General features: G+C 43.9%; 1 protein-coding gene across 18 annotated transcripts in view; it reads left to right on the top strand.

The window, feature by feature from the left end:
• Positions 1–21,535, top strand: part of CACNA1A (calcium voltage-gated channel subunit alpha1 A) — a 262,485-nt gene that overhangs the window by 112,725 nt on the left and 128,225 nt on the right. For 14 of the 18 annotated variants that reach the window (XR_007243931.1, XR_007243930.1, XR_007243929.1 and 11 more), the window contains exons 7-10: positions 18,001–18,104; positions 18,386–18,501; positions 20,603–20,659; positions 21,277–21,372. Coding sequence is in view for 15 of the 18 variants with exons in the window: in XM_048489721.1 (XP_048345678.1) it covers positions 18,001–18,104; positions 18,386–18,501; positions 20,603–20,659; positions 21,277–21,372 (373 nt within the window). In the remaining 3 variants the exon portion in view is untranslated. The remainder of the gene's footprint in view (positions 1–18,000; positions 18,105–18,385; positions 18,502–20,602; positions 20,660–21,276; positions 21,373–21,535) is intronic. The other 4 variants (XM_048489717.1, XM_048489715.1, XM_048489718.1 and 1 more) reach the window with 3 other exon arrangements.

The following is a 21,535-nucleotide window of genomic DNA, read 5'->3' as shown; positions in this document are numbered from 1 at the left end:
CCCCCAACAAAGTGCCTTGTTCAGAGCAAGCCAACTAAAGAATGAACTTACATCCCAGTGTAGAGCACTTACAAAACAGCAATCCTTCTTGTACCACATGCGGTGCTTCCAGGGAGCCATGGATCATGGGCCCCCCATGTGACCGCAGTATAGCTGGGCTTGGGTGTGAGAGGCAGCATGGCTGCAGCAGCGCCCAACCACAATCAAGGAGGATGGGGAAGGAGGCCAGGTCCACACTTACCTATTCATTTGCAGATGCCCCTTTGGCTTAAGCCTCTGGAGATGGTTTTAAATGCTTTTAACTGTGTTTATATTGATTTTATCTGTATTTGTAATGTTTTATCTGTATTTATAATGGTTTATGTACCCTGAGTCCATTAGGGGAAGGGCAGCATACAAAATAAATAAATAAATACCTGCTAGGGTTTTTATTGGGAGATATCAGGCATAGAAGGTAGACTTTGTTTTTCCCTTTGGATGTTAGTACAGAAATGCTCAGTGCCCTCTCTTTGCTTTTTCTGCCACCAGAGTGCCTTGCTGCTCATTCTAAGTCTATACAGCAGAGAACCAAGAAACAGTGTCCTGTGCAATGCGCCCTTCCTCATGAGTTGTGGGGCATCTTGGTGTTTTTATAGGCCTTGGCGGGGCGGGGGGATGAGTGAGTGCTGGGGGAAAGGGCCTGTCTGCCACATGATCCTTGGTTCGTGATCCTGTACTCTAAATGGTAATGAATAGTGGTGGGATCTGAAAGGGTTCTCGTCTGTCTTCTTGACTTATATAAAAGAGAGATACGATAAAATTCTGAAGCTAAAGAGTCTGAGTTGCTCACAATGTCACAGAGCTACCAAGGCATTTTGCCATGACTCCTGTCCCTTTGTGTCATGAGAAACGACATTTTCATTTCCCCCCAAAAGCACCCATAGGGATGTACATTAATTGGGACATGGAAGAGGCACTGCTGCATGTCTCTCTCCATGCTGGAAGCAAGTCTTTCCTGTAAACTCTCAGATTTTTTCAACCTATTGAGGTTTGCTAACTCTAAAATATTCAGAGTATGAATCATCCTTTCCTACCTGTCCTCAAAATCGTGACAGCCTTTTCAAAATTATAGAAGAGCAATATCTGTGCTATTTTTTCCCATCAAACTGGAAATGCTGGAATATTGAAGTGCATGTTGTCCATAAAATTATGCTCACTCTAGCAGCCCGATCTAGAGGGTGGTGCGAAATGGGTTGCGGAAGCGGTGTAAGCTTGTGTTGACGTGGGTGCCCACCCCACCAGTTTAGGGACACCTACACTGGCGGAGAAAGCAGACATGCTGGTGGGCAGGCACCGCACAGCTCCATGGTGCCCAAACACAGAAGGGCTTCTCTGAATCTACACTGGCATTGGAGAGCACACTGTAAGTGTGGCATAAGTTCTTTTTTTGTCCAATGGGTGATTTTCAAGTAGCCGGGGGAGGGGGGGAGGTTCTTGTTATTTTGTCCATCCTGTGGTGCCTGAAAGCCCTTTGGGTGCCATCCCTGATCGCTGAGTCCTGTGGAGTGGCCTCCCTACATTTGAGCAATGCACCTGTAATAAACAATACAGATTTGAATAAATTGTTATGGTTCATGAAATGTCCACCCTTTTTTTCTACCCAGGGCTACGCAAGGCACGATGTGGCAGATCTCCAGTGTTTTGCTTTTTTGCACCTAAGTAGCCATTTGTATGATCAGGGGTTGAAACAGATATTATGTTGGGCATTTTTGTATCAAACTGCCAAGCATTTCTTTTAATGGTATGCATGTAGGATTTCAGTTCCAACTGGAATTATGGCATGGGGGGAAGTGGGCTAGAACCTTTTCTGCTAACCATTTCGACAACTTGAAATGGCCCCTTGGAGCTGCTATTTGCTTATATACAATCTCTGTGTTTTCTCCAGCAGAGCCATTTTAGGGTGGAAAAATGGCACAAGGGGAGGGTGGTTTGTCCTCTGGTGCCTTAGTTCTACTTGGAGCTGGCATTCCATATGCATGCTATTTAAAAACAAAAAAGTATTTTTTTTAGTTCTGTACACAGAACTCTGAAGGTGGCATCTGTTTTGCTCCTAAATAACACACCCACACGTAGGTGCTGTCTGCTGTAAGGCTAATTTTGTTGAGTTTTACTGGGCCACACTTTTAAACGTCAACTGCTATGGTCTTTTAAGATATTTCTGAATTTCTGGGGTTATTTTAAAGTCTTTCATTGCTATGAGTCAAGTAAGATGGTTATCTCTCTAGCTGTGTTGCTTTTTAGACTATTGCATAGCTGCTTGGGGAGGAAATGTAGTTCAGGGAAATCACATGGTAGAAAGAGTTAAAAATGCCCCTAGCACGATTACTTCAGTTAAATTCAGAATCCTGCCTCTGCTTTTAGATAAAAATTTAATTTTCAGAAGTCCAGTTACAGATCTCCTTTCAAAACTTGCACCCCACTGGGCATCTCTGGCCTTTTATAAGACTTTTATGGGAAGCATTTTATTTAGGCAGCATTTCAGCATCCATCCAACAATGCTCAGTTCTGGCTTCCTGCTATGTTTCAGTCTCTTCTATGCTCCTCTTTAACCTTCTGAGTGCAGGTGCTGCTTAGTCAGTGTCCTAGATAGGAAACAGGTGCACTTGCTGATCGCCTCGGAGTGTTTTTATCAGGGATTTGTCAAGTTTGAATTTCTGAGTATATTATTGTGAGAAAACCACGAGTGTGGGGTCGATTTAGGATGTTAATACCTGTGAGCATGGCTGTGACTGGCTCCACATTGTAAGAATTCTTCATTTCTTATGTTTCTGAGGGCAGGACAATGGCACCATTCTAGGTGAGATGATTGCTGGGCAAGATCATGCGCACCTTGCTGTCCAGATGGCATGAAAATATGTTTGGACTGCAGAGCTATTTTTGGGTAAAAAGAGTTACTGAAAACAGGATAAAGATGCTTAGAACACAATGTCATGTGGATGCTCCAATAATGCGCTCTAGTTTGATAAGCAGAGAATAATGCGCTCTAGTTTGATAAGCAGAGAATAATGCGCTCTAGTTTGATAAGCAGAGAAAAACCTCAGAGCGGAAGCAGCCTGTGTTAGTGTACTAACAAACATGTAAAGGTAGTGACATAAGCCGGCTGATTTGTGGACGCCTCGTTCTGTACAGGTGTGTAGTGCTATGTGTATGAGACCCAATGAATGTGTGTAGTGCCTAAAGAAAAAAAATTAATTCAGATTTTGAATCCCAGCCCTCATCTAGTTCACCATACCCCAGTCAGATTCCTGTTCAGTTTCTTCTTCAAAGACTGTGGTATGAGATTTGTTTCAGTAAGTGTCTGTGAATGACAACTGATACCAGGAACTGAACAAATGTTGTCCTGACAAGGGAATGAGTAGGATGATGTGATCTACCAGATTTGGACATTTGGCTAATAGGCCACTAGGGATGTGCTGGACATAATAATGTGTTTATTAATTTTGCTGAAGTTCTCTCCCCAAGTGTGACATTAAAAACAAAGCCATGTATACATGACAGGGGGAGAAAATGGGAAGCTGAAATTCTTTGGTTGGGATATTTTCTGTGCTTCTTGCCAAATCTTTCCTTGTGCTTTGCTGTATATACATGTTCAAAGTTTGCTGCTGCAGCTGTATTTAGGGAGTTAGTGGCTTCATTCCTCTACATAAAGTTTCCCAAGTGGCTAGTGCTGGGAAGTGTGCTACACATTGAAATGATGCTCTGTTCCATGAGCTAATCAAGCTAATGCAGGCAAGAAGGCTTGCTGTCCCAGGACTGTCTCTCACTATATTCCCCAACGGCTTCCAAATGAGTTTGTAGCAGCCAGCAATGCTTCATGAGTCAGTGACCATGAATCCCTCCAAGAGAGAACGGGGGTGAGGATCTGCTTTGCACCAGTTTTCCTGGCTAGACCCAGCATTCCTGGAACAATGCAAATGAATTCCTGAGGATGAATTTGCTAGATATCTCCATATTGGTGTACGTGCACTAAAAAGTTTGACTAACTTCAGTGCATAGAGGTGCTTTGTGCAGACATCACAGATTACAGGAGACAAAACCTGAGGATATTGATTGCCTCTGGTTGCTTCCACTGCGTTTCAGCTCCAAGTCACAGAACCGGCTGACTCCAAGATTAGAGCATCCACAAAACTAGGCAGTACCTCGTTTGGGCAAACCTCTACAACTGGGGAGGGTCACAAACCAAAAATAGCCCATCACCCATGTTTGGAAGCTCAGCAGTCTGGAAAAACCTCCTATTTTAATGTGAAACCAATCTTGACTCTGGGGATTCTGAGCATGAAATTCCTAAGCATTTTTTAAAACAGAAGGTATACAAGGACCCAAACTGGATCAGAACTGTGCTGCTAGTTCAATGCTTCCATTGCTCAAAAGCCTTCATTCAGAGTTGGCAGTGGGTTGTACATTATAGCATCCATGCCGAATGGAATCAAATGCTAATAATGCAGGATTGGCTTCAGCCGGAACTGGCTTCTCGTTCGGCACAAAAGATGTCACACTGGTCAGAGGCCCTACAAATACTCATACTGCAGGAAGAGCTTCACCTAGAAGTCATTGTTCCTTGTCCATGAGAAAATCCACACCAAGAAGTAACGGGAATGGTGGAAAGCCACATACATGTTCAGTCTGCGAATAGTGATTTACCCACTTCTGGCTCCATGCAATGAATAATGGAACACCACACATAGGAGGGAAATATAGAATATGGGGTCCCCCCTTTCTGCTGCCAACATTAGCTTCAGTCTTTTTTTTAAAATTGTAATGTTTATATCCTGTTTATGTGCCTTACACCCTTAATAAAATGCAATCCCTGCAAAACAACAACAAACTGTGCTGCTAGTGAAGGGTTGGGGTTTAAGCCTTTTTCTCAGAGGTGTCCCTAGGCAAACTGGAGCCCTGGGCAAAACCTGAGTTTGATGCCCCCCATGGGCGGCCACCCTCCCCCACCGTGACCAAACAATGATTTTTTCACCAGGTCGTTTCAAAGTCACCATCACATTATAGAACATCCCCCAACTCACAAATCTGAACACAGCAATGGGCAGAAATAATTTTTGGAAAACATTTTCAAAATGCTTTCAACATGTTTTATTACTGCTATGAAAACATTTTATGGTGTTGTATCCAGTCCCCCCAATTCAGGGAAACAGCATCACTTTCAATGTTATTTAAACTGGGGAGCCCAGATTCTCCCTTTAAGGTGGATTTAAAAGGAGAATCTGGGCTCCCTAGTTTAAACAAGTGAAGCTTGAATCCACCCCCAAACAGCATCATTTTCAATGGTGTTTAAACGAAGGAGCCCAGATTCTCCTTTTAAATCCACCTTAAAGGGAGAATCTGGGGTCCCCAGTTTAAACAACATTGAAAGTGATTCTATTTTGGGGTGGAGTCTCCCCCAACCTGAAACAGCATCCCTTTCAATGTTAAATCTGGGGACCGCAAATTCTCCCTTTAAATCCATGCTGAAGGGGGTGGATATAACAACAACAATAACAACAACAACAACAACAACAACCTTTATTAGGCATTGAGAGAATAAAAGAAAGAAAGAAAACAAGCATTGGCAGGAAGGAAGTGGAATTAAAAAGAGAATCTGGGGAAATTTAGGGGGTGCCTGTTGTCAGGGGTGCAATTATTAAGATAGCAGCACCAAAATTTCAGAGTATCTTCGTGAGACCCTACTGATGATACCACCCAGGTTTGGTGAAGATTGGTTCAGGGGGCCCAAAGTTATGGACCCTCAAAGGAAGTTGAAACCCCCATCTCCTACTAGCTCCCATTGGAAACAATGGGGGATGGGGGCACTTCCTTTGGGAGTCCATAACTTTGGACTCCATAAACCAAACCTCACCAAACCTGGGTCATGTCATCAGGAGAGTCTCCCAAAAAATCTCTGAAATTTTGGTGCTGCTAGCCTAAAATCTGCGCCCCCTGTAGGCCAAAAACAGACAAAACACTGAAAATACAAAATCCCCCACAAACGAACCTGCAATTTTGTCGCCCACCACAAGGTGGTGCCCTGGGCAGCTGCCCAATTTGCCTCTGCTTTTCCCCACTCCATTTTTCCAATTTGAAATAGCCCTACAGAGCTTCTACTTATTCTTTTGTATCAAACATTCATGTACCTTTGTTGAACTCTGGGGCACAGATATGATTGGTCTCATTTCCTTTAAAGAGCAATTATCACATTCTACCAGTATAGTAAGAAATTAGTGAAATAAGTGCATTATGTCCTCTCCAAAAACCTGTATTCTCTAGAACTGGTGTAGAGGCAGCAGTGCCACAGAACAATTGCTGACTAATAAATCTCAATTTGCACCAAATTCAGTTTGTCCTGGGGTCGGCCAAATTGGTGGTCCCAGCCTGCAATAAAACTTCACTTTGAGAATCAAAACATCCTCATTAAGGAAATAAGAGGTGGAAAAGAGAGAGATTGTTTAAATTGTAATTTGGCATGACCTTTCTCAGCAACATTTGATTTGATAGAGATAGAGATGTCAGACAAGGCACACTTGGCACACTTGGAGGCCCAGAGACGTTGCTGTTACCTAGCTTAACAGTTATGAATATATTTTTTAAGTAGCAATGGAGGAAATAACTCAGCTTGGCAGTGCGAGAGGCAGGCTAGGTGGGATCTTTTAGACAACTATACCAGAATTGGCTTTTGAAACGTTCTACAGAGAATGCACAAGAGACCAAATTGTAGTTTAAAATACTTTTATATAAATTTCGGGTTGCAAACAATCACACAGTGAGACGTTAAGAAGCATACACACAGTTCCTACGTGATATAAACAGAGAGGAAACAGATAGGTTTGGATGATAGAGTAGGAGGGGAAGCAGGGGACTTATACATTACCTGAATTCAGCTGAAGAAATTCTCGAAGAAGGCAAGGATCCCTATGCCAGCATGGCGACCCAAGCGAAGGACAATATATGGTGTCTCCAACCAACTATACCAAGAGAGGTTTAGCCAGTAAAGAGCACTGAGTCTGGGGTGCATAGAACTTTTATACCTTTTTGCACAGGTAGGGGTGGGAACCAGGTGAGTTTCACTTTCGTTTTCCTAGATCCAGTAGGGTTTCCCATGCTGGGATTGCTGGCTTGAGCTAATCAAAGGCTCATCTACTGTTGTTAAGTGTCAATTGTTCTTTGATTAGATCAAGGGAGCTCTGAATACTTCATGTAGAGTGACTCCTTGGAGTTCCTGCTCAGGTATTCAATGTGGCTGAGGCTTTGATTGGATCAGGAAGGGATTGATTGTTAGGGAGATCATATCTAGAGGTATAGGAAATGCAGGGAAGGAGCAATTGTTGAGGAAATGGTTTCTCAAAAGCAGATTAAATATAACGTCTAATATCAGAGAGTTCTCTGGGATCCATTGTGTCAGACAGCTTAGCAGGGTGTGGTAATCAAGATGCATGTCCATGGTTCATGAGGCTTCCAGCTTCTATTGCCTGCAGTAACTCATTCACTGATTTAATCTCGCAAACAGACCTTTTGCCTTTGGCCTGTTTTTAGGTTTTGCGACACTCTGCTACACACACACACACACAAATGTGAACGTTGGCTATTTCTAGTACATATTGTAGAAAAATAATATGGAATCCATTATTCCATAATCCAGGGTATGAAGGACAGGGTAACATTGCAGAGAATGCTGTGAGTCAACTCAGGATCAAGACTGAGCTGCGCAGATGTATAAGAGAGAGCTCTAAGAAGCAGAAGTTGCAGGAGCAACGTTGTTGAAATCCCAACAGCTTTTTGTCACACCTGCTCACAGACTGATCATTTGGAACTCAGACTTGGAGCAGATTGCCTGACCTGACCCACCTTCGATCCTTGACTGCCTCTTCCCAGACCTACTTGGAACATGTTCCTCTGGACTCAAAGTAAGACTACTCTCTCCCTCTCTCGCGTCTGTGCCTGCTAGCAGCTGTACTCTGACTCCCTGTGAGCTTGGCAGGCCAGGACACCACGCCACCCTTCTGCACTCTGTCATTGTACATTGAACTAATGCATCAAGGCAAAACGCTAAATGGACTACAGTGAGCTGTAGTAAGAAAAGTACAATCTTGGAAAGTATTCTTTATGTGTTATTTTTTTCTAACATAAATACAGGTTTTGTAATAAATGTATGTCAGCATGGTTGTTGTGGGTTTTCCAGGCTGCATGGCCGTGGTCTGGTAGATCTTGTTCCTAACGTTTCGCCAGCATCTGTGGCCGGCATCTTCAGAGGTGTATCACAGAGAGAAGACTGTTACACACTGTGTCCAGTCACAGACTTCTCTCTGTAATACACCTCTGAAGATGCCAGCCACAGATGCCGGTGAAACGTTAGGAGCAAGATTTACCAGACCGTGGCTACACAGCCCGGAAAACCCACAACAACCAGTTGGATCCAGCCGTGAAAGCCTTCGACAGTATGTCAACATGTTTTCCATCTTGGGGTTGCAGATTAGAGAGCTATTAAACATAGTGTGTTTGTCCTCGATTCATGTAATTTCTATGGAATACATGTTTTTATGACTGCTCATACATACAAAGCATACATTTTTTTCTAATTATATCAGAAACAGTGAGATAACATTATATTCATGGCACTTATTCAGTGCATCTGAGCCATATAAAACATAGACTCTTTCGTTTACCATTGTGTTTTGGAAGGTAAGTAGTTTGGAAAGGACTGGGGCAGGTCTGTAGCTCACTAGGAGGGCATTTGTTTGGTGTTTGTAACATCCCAGGTTCAATCCCCCCATTCTCAATTAAAAGATCAGTCACTAAGTGATGTGAAAAATCTCCCCCTACAACTTTGGAGAGTTGCTGCCATTCAGAGTTGCTGTACTGGCCTTGTTAAATCAAGGGTCTGTCTGATTCAGTGTGAGGCAGTTTCATGTGTGTTCATGAGGGAAATAGTTTGTGCTGCCAGTAAAGAGTTTTCCCATCCACATAATTTTAATGCTTAATGAGAGTGAAATATTGAAGTTCCTCAGATTTAAATTATTTGCTGTGTCTGTCGTATGCATCTTGCAGGTCCTAAAACAATGATAGAACTTCAAAATGGACAGGATTTGGTGATCCTTCTTTTGCCTTTGGAATCTGGAGTTGGTGATATAGTTCTGTTTAATACCACATGCAATGAAGATGCATTTACCTTAAAACTGGATGGCCTTGCGGCTATATTATTTTTTTACCATTTCTCAGATTACATTTCCCATAACCACTTTGTCCTCCTTTCTCTGTCTCATGCCTTTGTGCTAGATCTGGAAGGTGCCCTGGATAAACAACCAGCATATTTTTCATTTTCATCCTCTAGGGAAAGAAAACTAGTTTCCATCCAAAAAGGTTTCATTACCATCCTGGGCTCCTCCTTGTCACATTCTTCTATCTTGATTTAGGGCTTTTGCCAGCGGTTAAAAATGTGTTGCATTTCTTCATTCACAAATCACTCAGATATGTAAGAATGCAGTATGGAACAAGAAGGCATGCATGTGCATATTTCCAATAAAGAATAAATTACTGGTCAGCCACTATCAGATGCTTATTCTTTTTTAGAACCAGTTCATGCAAAATGGCATCACTTGGACCTTAGAGCATCCATAGGTGCCAGTGACATTTTAGAGCTTAATATGACCATTTAAAAATTCTGCGGCAGGACTATTGTATCAGGACCGACTAATCTCCCTCCTAATTCCATTTCAAGTGCCATGGGGGCAGGAAAGGGCTGTTTCGGCATTTGAAAAGGCGCATGGTGGGCAGCACAAGATCGCTTTGTTCTGTCACACTACAGGACCAATCAGGATCAGGCCCTCATAGTGTTTTGGTAGCCAACTTCAGCTCTGAAATGGTGTCAGTGTCCAGTGACAGAAATTTGGATTTGGATTGCAGAAATCTGGACAGAGCTGAAACAGAGCTTAAGCGTAAACATGACATATTAAACAATCCAAAAATGTATACAGTAGAATCATACTTACAGCAACAGGCATCATCGAGTGAGTTCACATATACAATTATAAGTCGTTGTGTTGAATGATCTCATAATGGGAAATATGTAGTTTGTCCCTAAAAACCATTGTATACTAGGACTTAACTTATTTTTAATATAGGTTTGACTTATAAAAACATTAGGTAGGCAAAAACTCTCAGAATCATTTGTGCAGCTGGCCCCTATGTGTATCGTATGCTTGATTTTGTTTTCTCTGGGTCAGATGTGTGTGCTACACAAATGGGAACAGAGACCTTTGTGTCCACAAAAAGTTACTTAGTACCTTAGCACTCTCCTTAAGGCTGGGTTTCACCAGCTGCCACATTGTAAAAGCTCTTTTTGTTCTTCAGCCTATATTTAGCAAAGAGAAATGGGGACAAGGCATTGTTAGTGGCTCACATATCTGCAATCTATATAAAGCCCCCTCCAGCTACTGCTAAGTAGCCAGGCTTCATAAAAAGGGTAGTTCCATTAGCACATTCCTTGGGACACATTCCTTGACCTGCTACTAATGTTGGCTTTCAGGACACAGAGGAAAGGAGGCTATTCTGTACTTGAGAAGTACCTGTGTACAGCAAAGCAAGGCTGGAATTGTGTTGTGAAAAGCGTTCAATGCAAATAGATACAGCAGAGAGCAAAAAAGATTTCTCGTTTTTATATTTGGATCTAAAAAGAAAACTGATCAGAGAGATGTACCTTTTAAATGAAAAAAAATCCTAAGTCTGATCAGTATGGTATAAGAATTAGAACAAAAAAGATGGGACTTCAGGATTCTGGTGCCAGTAGTGAGGGAGAAGTACAATAGGGTATCTAGGAGGTGGGGGAGGGGGGGTCTTGAGCCCCAGGCGCCACTTCTTTGGGTGTGTATTAGCAACCCCACTTCACCCACCTGCACCCCAGGCTCAAACTCCCCACAGAGTTTGAGACTGTGATGCAGTTGAAGGTCAGCAAAATGTGCTCACTGCACACACAATCTCCACAGGGAGTTCAGGTGTGGGGCTGACCCCATCTGATCTCAGTGAGGACATGGGAGCAGCAAGGGTCTGTTTGAGCCTGGCTGAGGTCTGGCTTGGATTCAGCTCTGAGCTGGAGCTTGTGGGATGGAGCCAATAGTATAAAGCTAGAGGGATGAGAGCAGCTGGCTTCAGTCTGAGCCCGGCTGAGGCCAGGCTTGGATCTAGCTCCAAGCTGCAAGGTGTAGCTTAGAGCTGGATCCAAGCCAAACCTCAAACAGGCTCAAACAGGCCCTTGCTGCTCCCATCTCCACATGGAGATCAGGCAAGGCCAGCCCCACACCCAATCTCTATGTGGAGATGAGGGTGGGGTGAGCCTGGCGCACTGGCCATCAGTTGTGCCTTGTACTCAGCAGGGGCATGGGTACAACTGTGGGATGGGTGGCATGGTGCCTGGGTTAGCCCCAGGTGCTATTTTAGTAGATATCCCCTGGGGAAGTATTACCTAATGCATGAGTGGACATTTGACAAATATGGCCCAGATCCACAATCCATATCCATATCTTACGGACCACCAGTTCAGCTGTAATGTGATGGAGGTTGCTGACATGCACAAAAGGAGGACCAGTTTCCTATCTCACCAAGTCTGTTTTCACAACCTTTCAGATACTTATAAAATGTATCTGCCTACCTATGATCTCATGGGTTTAGAACTAGAATCCAAATATATTCTTGAGGGGGTCTTGGCATACAATCTGGCTTATTGTCACAACTCTAGGCTTGTCCAATAAATGAATCACTACTTTGAAAGCAGAATTCTTATTTATTGATTGCAAGCATAGAAAATCTGTTGACTTATATTATCAGAACTGAGTACATTGGAACAGGAAATACAGTATATCTCAGGCCCACAGCACCCCTTTACCTTCCTTGTGGCTGGAAAGTATAGTCACACACTCACAAACTCACATGCACATACATTCCTCAGACAGTGAGAACATGGGAAGAAGACACCCAGTCCCAACCCCACCCCATACCTGCACCCCAGCTGCAGTAACCAGATAAGGGCAGACTGGTACAGGGAGAAATGAAAGGCAGACAATTCTCAAGGCTCTGTAGAAAGAAATATGGCAGGACCCTGGGTAAGATATTAGACAGTCTTGACATTTATGTTAGGTCAGGACATTGATCCAGCTAGCCCTGTATTCTATTTTGATTTGCAGCATCTCTCCAGGGCCTCAGACCAAGGAATGAACCTAGGACCGTCTGCATGCAAAGTGTGCATTCCACTACTGGGCTGTATCCCTCCCATCCAGCTTCTAACATCAGTGTTGGAGCATGTGATTTGTGTGTGTGCAATCCCAATTTGAATTTTTATAATCTACAGTTAAGTATCAGGGCTGGGAGAATCTACACATGACCCTTGAGAACAGATGGCACTGGTCTAGGTCATCCATGAAACTGTTTCAGTGTAAGATCATTATCAGATGGACCTATCTCTTCCCACCAGCAGCCCTTTCCAGTCCTGGGGAAGATGATTCCTGAAGTCACACTACCTACGAGGAATAATAACCATGTGGGTCAGTGAATGGCAGTGGAGAGGCGAAACAGCTCCCTTCTTTCTCTTTCATCTATAGAACTTTGCTGACAGAAAAGTAATGAGAGGCAATTTTGTCCCCTTTCCTCTTCCCACTGCTACTGTTCCACATGTATCTACCCATGACCCTAGAAATGAACTGTCCCAGGATTAAAAAGGACTGAGGGGCTGGGAGGAGGGAAGATCTGTGGTTATTAGTTTTTCTTAGGCCCTGTCCACACGGGCCAAATCAAGCATCCCAGGGACAGCAAAAACGCCGTCCCTGAGAGAGCGTTCGCATGGCTGGTGTTCCTGCATCACAGCAGCACCGTCCTGCCTTTCCCCGGGCGGTGTGAAGCTGTCCCTGAAAACCTCACTCATTGAGCGAGGTTTTCAAAAAACTGTGTCTTCCTGGCAGTGCAGTGCAAACCACACTGCAGGGAAGCCGCCGCTTTCCCCCGTCGCTCCCACTCACCTGCCTCTCCAGCGTCACTCTGGAGAACTGCAGGGACCTGCCCACGCTGTCCTCCAACCTCCAGGGGTTGGAGGGCAGCGTGGGTGGGTCCCTGCAGCCCTCCAGAGTGATGCTGGAGAGGCAGGTGAGTGTGGGAGGGCAACCAAGAGGCGGCTCCATGCGGAGCCTCCTCTCCGGCTAGGGAGGGAGCTGGGCTGCTCGTGCGAGCAGTCCCCACACCTCTACTGGCATAAATTATGCCGGTGGAGAAGCACTGCCGCTGCCATGCAGAAAGGGCCTCTGTGTCTTCCAACAATTAATCATGGGATGTAACCAATTGTAAATGGATAACACTGAAATAAAATAGCGTGTCTAAATTAATTGATTTGTTAAAATAAACGACGACAGCTCTGAATATCCTATGTTTTATGCTCAGTGACCAACATATAAAATGGAATAGTCTCCACATCTACTACTCCTATACAAAGACTAAGCAACTTGTGAGATGTAAGAGGACCTTTTGATTCCTGGCTAATTGTTTCCATTTTAGGAAATTGAAGACTGACTACATTGGAGTGATTTGTATCTTCTTCCTCTCTCAACTTATATTCTAATAGCTAAGTTGGCCAAATATTTGGTTTGTTGAAGGCTTTCACAGCCGGATTCAGCTGGTTCTGGTGGGTTTTCCGAGCTGTGTGGCCGTGGTCTGGTGGATCTTGTTCCTAACATTTCGCCTGCATCTGTGGTTGGCATCTTCAGAGGTGTATCATAGAGGGAAGTCTGTTACACACTGTAACCACACACTGTAACAGACTTCCCTCTGTGATACACCTCTGAAGATGCCAGCCACAGATGCAGGCGAAATGTTAGGAACAAGATCCACCAGACCACGGCCACACAGCCCGGAAAACCCACCATAACCAAATATTTGGTTGCTTAAATCCAGTAATCTAGTGATTACTGTGCAAGAAAGAAAGAGAGATCTTTATACAAATCTGAAAAAGGTCCATGTTTGCAGAAAAATCTGAAATTAAAAAAGATACATTTGGAAGATTAAAAAACCCAAAATTATAAAAGGAATACCTGTAACTTTAATCAGCAGCTGTTGCTAGGCAACCAGAGTGTCCCAAGGCTTGGTTGTGCCAGTTTAAGCAAGGGGAAGGAGGCACAGCCTTTTCCAGGCCTACTTTGGCCTTTGAAGGAGGTCACAGGGCCAGGCCTGATTAGGAATGCCAGCTCCAGGCAGGGAAATTCCTGCAGGTTTTTTGGAGTGGGAGGGTTTAGGAAGAGATGGGAGAGTAGAGGCCTTGGCCGGATATAATGCCAAAGAGGCCACCCCCCAAAGCAGTAATTTTCTCTAGGGAGACAGATCTCTTGTCATGTGGAGTTCAGTTGTACTTCTGTGAGATCACCGGGTCTCACCTGGAAACTGGAAACTTTAGCCCTGGTAGCAACCTCTGAGTGACTTGATACCACCTAACTTGCATGACTCAGTTAGGCCTGACTGTTTGCTATTGTTTAACAGCAGCCACCCCATGAAAGCTGGTGTAGTACAGAAGTTAGAGCTTCAGAGTAGGATCTGGAAGACCAAGGTCTGAATTTCCATCTTACTGTGGAAGCTCACTTAGATATCCAAAATTTTGTTGTGAGGATAAAAAAGAAGGAGAATAATGTAAGCTGCTTTGTTCTCCACTATGAAGAAAGGTGTGGTAAAAATGAATTAAGTAAAGAATAAATATAGCTGAAGATGAGAGACAGATAGAAGGTAGATTGTTGAATGGCTGAGGAGAGAATGAGATAGGGGAAGGGAAAGAGGAAATAATGTGAGGGGAAAGTTAAGTGCTACCCCACAAGTCTTTGAGGTGCCTTGCAAGTGAAGCCGGACCATTGGCTGGCACCACAAAACGTGGCCACACATTTGCTAGCTAGGTGGAGGCTGCTGGGTGCAGGGAGAGGAAGGGAAAGCTTAAGACAGAGAGGCACTGAAAATAGGTTGGCTGTTGGGTAGGAAGAAGTTAGGGTAGGAAATACATGGAGATGAGGAGGGTGAAACCAGTGGTGTACTGGCAGAAAATGGCCTCCAAGGTGCCACTGAAATTGCACCCCTGCCCCCAGTTGTGGCAGGAGGGAAGAGTGGCAGGAAGTGAGTTGGAGATCTGAAGGGAGGCAGGTGGAAGAAGTAGTTCAGGCAGAAGGGAGCTGAGTCTAGGTGGATGACTTGCAGTAGCCAGGCACTGCTGACTGCCTGACTTGCCAAGTGATGTCCACAGCTCCCGCAACTGGCTCTCTTGGGCAAAGCACTTGTCTTTCCTGGCCTGTGGGGGGGAGGGAGGGGGTGGCCAAATACACCCCCACATTACTGAAGTGAGTAAGTGCCTGGGTCATGAGACACCCCCCCCCCGCCCCACTCACCATAGTATTGTCAAAAAACTCTCTATAAAATAAAGTTTTGAGTCCTCATGGCACAATTTTCTAGTACAACAGTAGTTTTATCTCTTTTGCCATTCTGGTGGATCTTGCATTTCCCTATGCATTTTCCCATATAGGTACACCTTCCTTTCTCTAGGAAAACTACCTGCTTCAGTTTTTTCCCCTTTTCTTCCTCCCACCTACTTTTATTATTCTATTTCAGACTCTTCTTAATCTTGGCACATTGGAGCGTACAAGCAGCTGAGCTGACTCTGTGTTTCCCCAGTCATGTATACAGCCCACAACAGCTACAGACCAAGGGGGGGGGGGGATCCTGTTCTGGCATGCCCATTCCATCAGCGCAAGGGACAAATGCACCAGCAGAAAGGCAACTTGCCAGGGCGGTCAGGTGCTGTTCAGCTCCGTGGCACCTGATCCGGAATCTGCCTCCATAGCCCAGGTTTGCCAGGATTCCAGTGGGTGGGGCCAGCCTTAGTCAGCCTCCAGTGCCCAGTTGGCCCCTGTTCACCAGCAGAGCCACCTCTATTCTCCCCTGTGGGGGATTCTTCATTCGGTTTTCTTTTTTTAATTTTTGCAGGCTTCCCACATTGTGGGAAAGCCCTGTGGAGCAGGCAGGGCAATACTGGCGAGGTGCCGTTCCAGCCCACCAGCCCTGTCTGGATTGGGCTGCTAATGCTTTTAGCAGGACTGTGTGGGTTTTTTAATCCAGACTTTACACACACTGAAGCAGCATTCTTTAGCCACTGCACCAGCATTTCTCAGATACACACTGCAGAGATGTGATGGTGAGGGAGATCCTACATGCCTTTGCAGTCATGGAACAGACAGTGTTGATGGACAGCCTGTTGGACCATCAGGGTTACAGCTTTTACATGATTCACAACTTCAGATGCTTTGGTATTTCTTCGCTAATTTTTGCTGCTGCTTTTGGCATTCTGTCTCTAATACTAATTTCTTCCAAGCACTTTCTTAAATCTATATCTATAAACGCGAAAGACCACTGACTGACTCACTGACTCATCAACAGAACTCAAAAGCCACCGAAGCCACACACATGAAATCTGGCACACCTGTTCCATACGTACTCCAGGTGCTCACTAAGAAAGGATTTCCCAAAATATTCACTTCCACTCGATTTATTATCTATTTACTGTTTTTACTGCTCATCTCTGGAGAACATTCTAAGGACAAACCAACCGCTCAGTCCACAGACATTCTGCACGAACATTCTAAGGGTGACAGTTCAACACCACCAGCTTCATGTCCTTCACCAACTGCAGTCTACCACCACCCTCCACAACGCATGTGAACCTATTTGAAAACAAATCCATCAGTCCACAGACAGACTGTGAGGAAATATGCTGCATTTCACTCCAAAGTTCACAAACAGGCTGCAAAAAAGTATGCTGAATGTCACCCCGAAGTTAACAGACAGGTTGTGAAAAAGTACTCCTCCACCCACCCTCGCGTTAACAACACCGCTACAGCCAAATACTATCAAAATAGATTACAAACCACACTATCACCTTGGACTACTAAATATTTGTCGGGTTTTGCATATGGACATCAGATTGCTTACTGTGGAGACAAGTTTATTGCTCACGGCCTCCAATCACCCCGTGCTTGGTGTCGTGCTCTGAAGTGGAAGGATGAGTCTCCAAGAGTGTGATGCTGTGGAGGTACAGTCCAGCTCCCTGCCCTTCAACCCTACCCTGAACCTCTTCACAGCCTTCTCACTCATTAGCATCTAGTGGCAGAACACTTCCTTTCTGCATCCCGAAAATACAACAGCTGCTTCCAGATGAGGTCTTTTGGAGCCCACCAGGTGAAAGAGAGCAATTTCATGCCAACATTCAAAGTGCATGGACCAGTCTACTGAATGCTGAATGTCACCCCGAAATTCATAGAGAGGCTGTGATGAAGTATGCTGAATGTCACCCCGAGGCTAACAGACAGACTGTGAAAAAGTATTCCTCGACCAACCCTCACGTTAGCCAGACCACTACATCCAAATACAATTTAAACATATTACAAACATATTACAAACCATGTAGCGAAGCACGGGCATCCTGCTAGCAAATACATAAGTGCAGGTTTTGATTTTTCCTGTTACCTTGACCCAAGTGGAAAGAGTAGCAATTAGGATTGCTGTCACAGAGAACCACATATATGCAGATGTTTTCTTGGTCACAAATACTTTGAGAGCTCAGAATGCATCATGATCAATTGTACTCACTACAAATTTGGGCTATGGGCTGGAGGTTTCTCCAGTATTTTGCAATAAGGAACAGCCAGACAGTGTATGACTCATCCCACACTGTACAGCCCACATTTTGTTAAGGTGGCAAACAACTGGAAGCAGGCAGGTTAGTTAGTGGGATGGCAGGATGAGGCTTAGATTGGCTATATTGTCCAAGTCCATGTTGGTGTGCTGGCATGCTACAAAGCTAGCTGCCAAACCTTTGGTTGCCATTTTAGCTTTAAGCCTGTTATGAGTACATTCTCTGTTTCCTGACTTGAGCTCTTGTTCTTTTAAATCCCCTCCCTTTCTGTCTCCCTTCTGTAGAGCAATGATGCCTCAGGGAATGCTTGGAACTGGTTGTACTTCATCCCCCTCATAATCATTGGATCCTTTTTTATGCTCAACCTTGTGCTGGGGGTGCTTTCTGGGTAAGTATGTTGCACTTTCTGGGTAAGTATGTTAAACAGACTCATCTCTGTCAGTGGTCTTATTCCATAAGGCCATGACTTACAGCTAGACTTGTTATTGCTATTCTGAGCCCTGCAAAGTATATGAAGTTTAGCGACAACTAGAAATGATGACATCTGGATTCATTCCTGCCTTTAATCCATGCTGTTATTTTGTTCTTATGCCATTTCTCTACCCCCTTTCGTAAGGCCAAATCTGCTAATGGAGAGCCTTCAACAAGCTGTCCTGTCTGTATCTACAGGGAGTTTGCCAAAGAAAGAGAGCGGGTGGAGAACCGACGAGCATTTCTGAAGCTGAGAAGACAGCAGCAGATTGAACGGGAACTCAATGGCTATATGGAGTGGATCTCCAAAGCGGGTGCGTACTCTTTCTGTGACTTTCCTATGTGTTCTCCTTGCTGTGCTTCCCTTCATTTTCATGGAACCATTCGCCTCCCCCTCTAGAGTACCATTTGTGAAAAGGACTGATGTTTGCTCGTTTTCCCAAGTGAGGCTTTTAAAAAATAAAAACTGTGGTTTTACTTGTTGCATTAAAGGTTTTCAGAACGTAAGAAATATCACAGCAGTTAGAATCCAAATGAAGGTGGCTTTTGAAACGTTTATCCCCCCCCCCCTTGGAAATTGGTTTTGAAAAACAATTTGGCTTTGCTTCCCTCAGTCAAGCATTTATTTTCAGAAAAATTGTCTTTTGTGTACGAGGACAAAAAGAAAATAAATACAACGTTAATATTTTGCTATGGAAACACTTGATTCAAGAAATGTTTGGATTGGTTTCTGTCAACAAACATGCAGTTTCATGCACATTTTTGCACTGATGGACCCTTAGATTTAATCTCTTATCTTAATAAACTGGCAGAAGTGAACAGACACTGCACAACATAGCAGCCCAATCCAAAACAGAGTTGTACCCTTCTAAGCCATGAACTTCACTGGATTTACCGTAACTTTGCTTAAGATTACACTGTAGGGGACCTAATGAACAGTAGAACAGAACAAATAGTCCATCTAGTTTTTAGCAAGATTCATGGCATGCACACATAAATTACATTGAATCCTGGTTGCTGTACATGTCAAATTAAACAAAAAAAGACAGGTTGTACATATACAGCACAGTCCAACTGGGAAAAAGAGCAGTGTCAGTATACAAAATGTGACCACCTTTTGCTTCCTTTAAGATAGAACAGAATTGGACTCTGAACTTGCCTCTTTCAGGGACAAACCAGAAAACTGGTTCCTGCATTGATTCCACTGCCACTTGCCTTGCATCTATCTCAGCTTATGTGTGTAAAACCATCTTCTCAATTCATACATGCGTGACTTATTATTATAATAGCATAGTAGTAGCAGTAGCTGTCGTAAGTAGCAGTGTGTACCACCCACCACCCCCACCACCCCGGTATTGTTTGGATTCAACTTTAAAAGACCCAGAAAAAGCCAGAATCCCATGTCAGCTTTTTCGGCTATTCCAAATTTTTCTGAACTTTGAAAGCCAAACACAAAAACATCCCAACCACCGCTGCATGCTGCTCTGCTGCTGCTCTGCTGACTCTAAAGCCCAGCCAGGCTTCAGAGGTAGTGGAGAGAGCTATCCCAAAGCCAAAAACACTTCGGATTTTTTGAGGCTTTGGCAGTTCAGCTGTGCCTAGATAGGCTGGGGTAGGGGACTGGCGTGTGTGTGTTTTGTTTGTTCGTTTCTTTTTTCCAGCTTGGATTTATTTAAGTGCACAACCCGACTAGTGAGTAAGTCTGGGAAGAATTCCTTTAATTTGTATGTCACAATATTCACAAGACCACTGCAGAAAATTAGTTTTCCAGTCATCCCTGACCAGGGTACTTTTGGCCACCTGACTGTTGTTTGTATATATTTATTTTTAAAATGCATACCCCATACTTTTTAGAATTTACCTATGGCAGCTAACACCATAAAATAAAACAATAAATAATACAATTTTAAAAGCAGAAATATAACGACTACAATATTTCAGTAAACTAAAACTTGAGTGGTTATATACATCATCATGTTTTAAGCAACAACTGGTAATATGAAAATCAACATAAAAGAAGACGAACATTATAATTTTAGACATTTATTATTTATTAGTAGCTTTTTAACTTTAAAAAAGCAGGCCAAGAAGCAATTTTTAAAATGGAAGAATGCATTATCATTAAGTAACATTATTATTATATTACTTTAACAACCTCTGGTGGAATAGCTAGCTATTAAACAGTCAGGGAGACCCTGCTTTCCTGGGTCTTCCAGAAGTCAACAACAGCTTACTATTTATTTATATTTATTTATACAAATTTATACCTCCTTCTTTCCTATGTCTTTGACTGGCTGAAAGGTTTGATACGTTGTGAATGTTCTCCATTCTGTACCAAACTGTGATTATTTTGGCTACTTTCCTTGTCTATCTTGCTTCCAAAGCTCAGCTTAATTTCAGTTGCTTTTTTAATAGAAGAAGTGATCCTGGCTGAAGATGACATAGAAGGGGAACCTCGTCATCCCTTCGATGGTAAGCCACAATCTTCTACAAGTAACTCATGGGAGAGAATAGGTGTAGCAGCTTAGTAGAAATCTCGCAGTCCTGTTGATAGGCAGGTGATGGTCTGATCTGTAATAAAGAGCAGTTGGGAATCAGCGCAACTGAAGTTGCTGCTCAGGATTTGCAGGAAGGGGTCCCGAGCTCAGCCCTCGTAAGGGCGGAAAGGGGTGTGGGGGGCCACATCATAAGAGGGCAGACAGGCGTCGTGGCGCTTGCCCCATGATGTCATCGAAGAAGAGGCTGGTCTGAACTTATAAAGACCTGGGTCAGCCTTTGTGCCGGCCATGTGCTCAGGCCGGCCATGACTTGATTAAATTTAAATAGAGGGATTGTGGCCATTCCCAGTGATTGTAAATGTTATATATAGAAGAACATTGCATAAATTCTGGCCCATCTTCATGGGGAACAGTTGGAAAAAGAGGGTGATAGTAGAGAGGTCTGTTTTCAATTCCAGAGTTCTAATAATGTTGGACTTAGAGACCATCGTGTCTGGTTTGCAGTGAATTGTTAGTCTAGCAGAGTGATATAAAGGGGCTGATCGAGAGACCTGGAGGATAATGTCTTTTTCTCTTGCCATGTTTCTATTGTTGGAGCTCTTCGAAGGGCCACAATCAAGAAAAGCAAGACAGACTTGCTGAACCCAGAGGAAGCAGATGACCCACTGGCTGACATTTCCTCAGTGGGTAGGTTTGTTTGTGGAGCACAAAAGCCAGAGGGCTTGTGAGTCCCCCTCCACCCCATTTGCAACAACACTGCCCATTTGGGGACTTAGGAGTAGGGTGGGCCACCTATTTTTCAGTTTTGGTCTGACTGGTATATTTAGAGAAGGGAGGTGGGGGAAAGGTG

This window comes from Sphaerodactylus townsendi, linkage group LG03, assembly GCF_021028975.2.
Source record: "Sphaerodactylus townsendi isolate TG3544 linkage group LG03, MPM_Stown_v2.3, whole genome shotgun sequence".
Lineage (NCBI taxonomy): Eukaryota > Metazoa > Chordata > Lepidosauria > Squamata > Sphaerodactylidae > Sphaerodactylus > Sphaerodactylus townsendi.
Note: the sequence above shows the minus strand (reverse complement) of the source record. Positions and strands in the feature narration are given on the sequence as shown.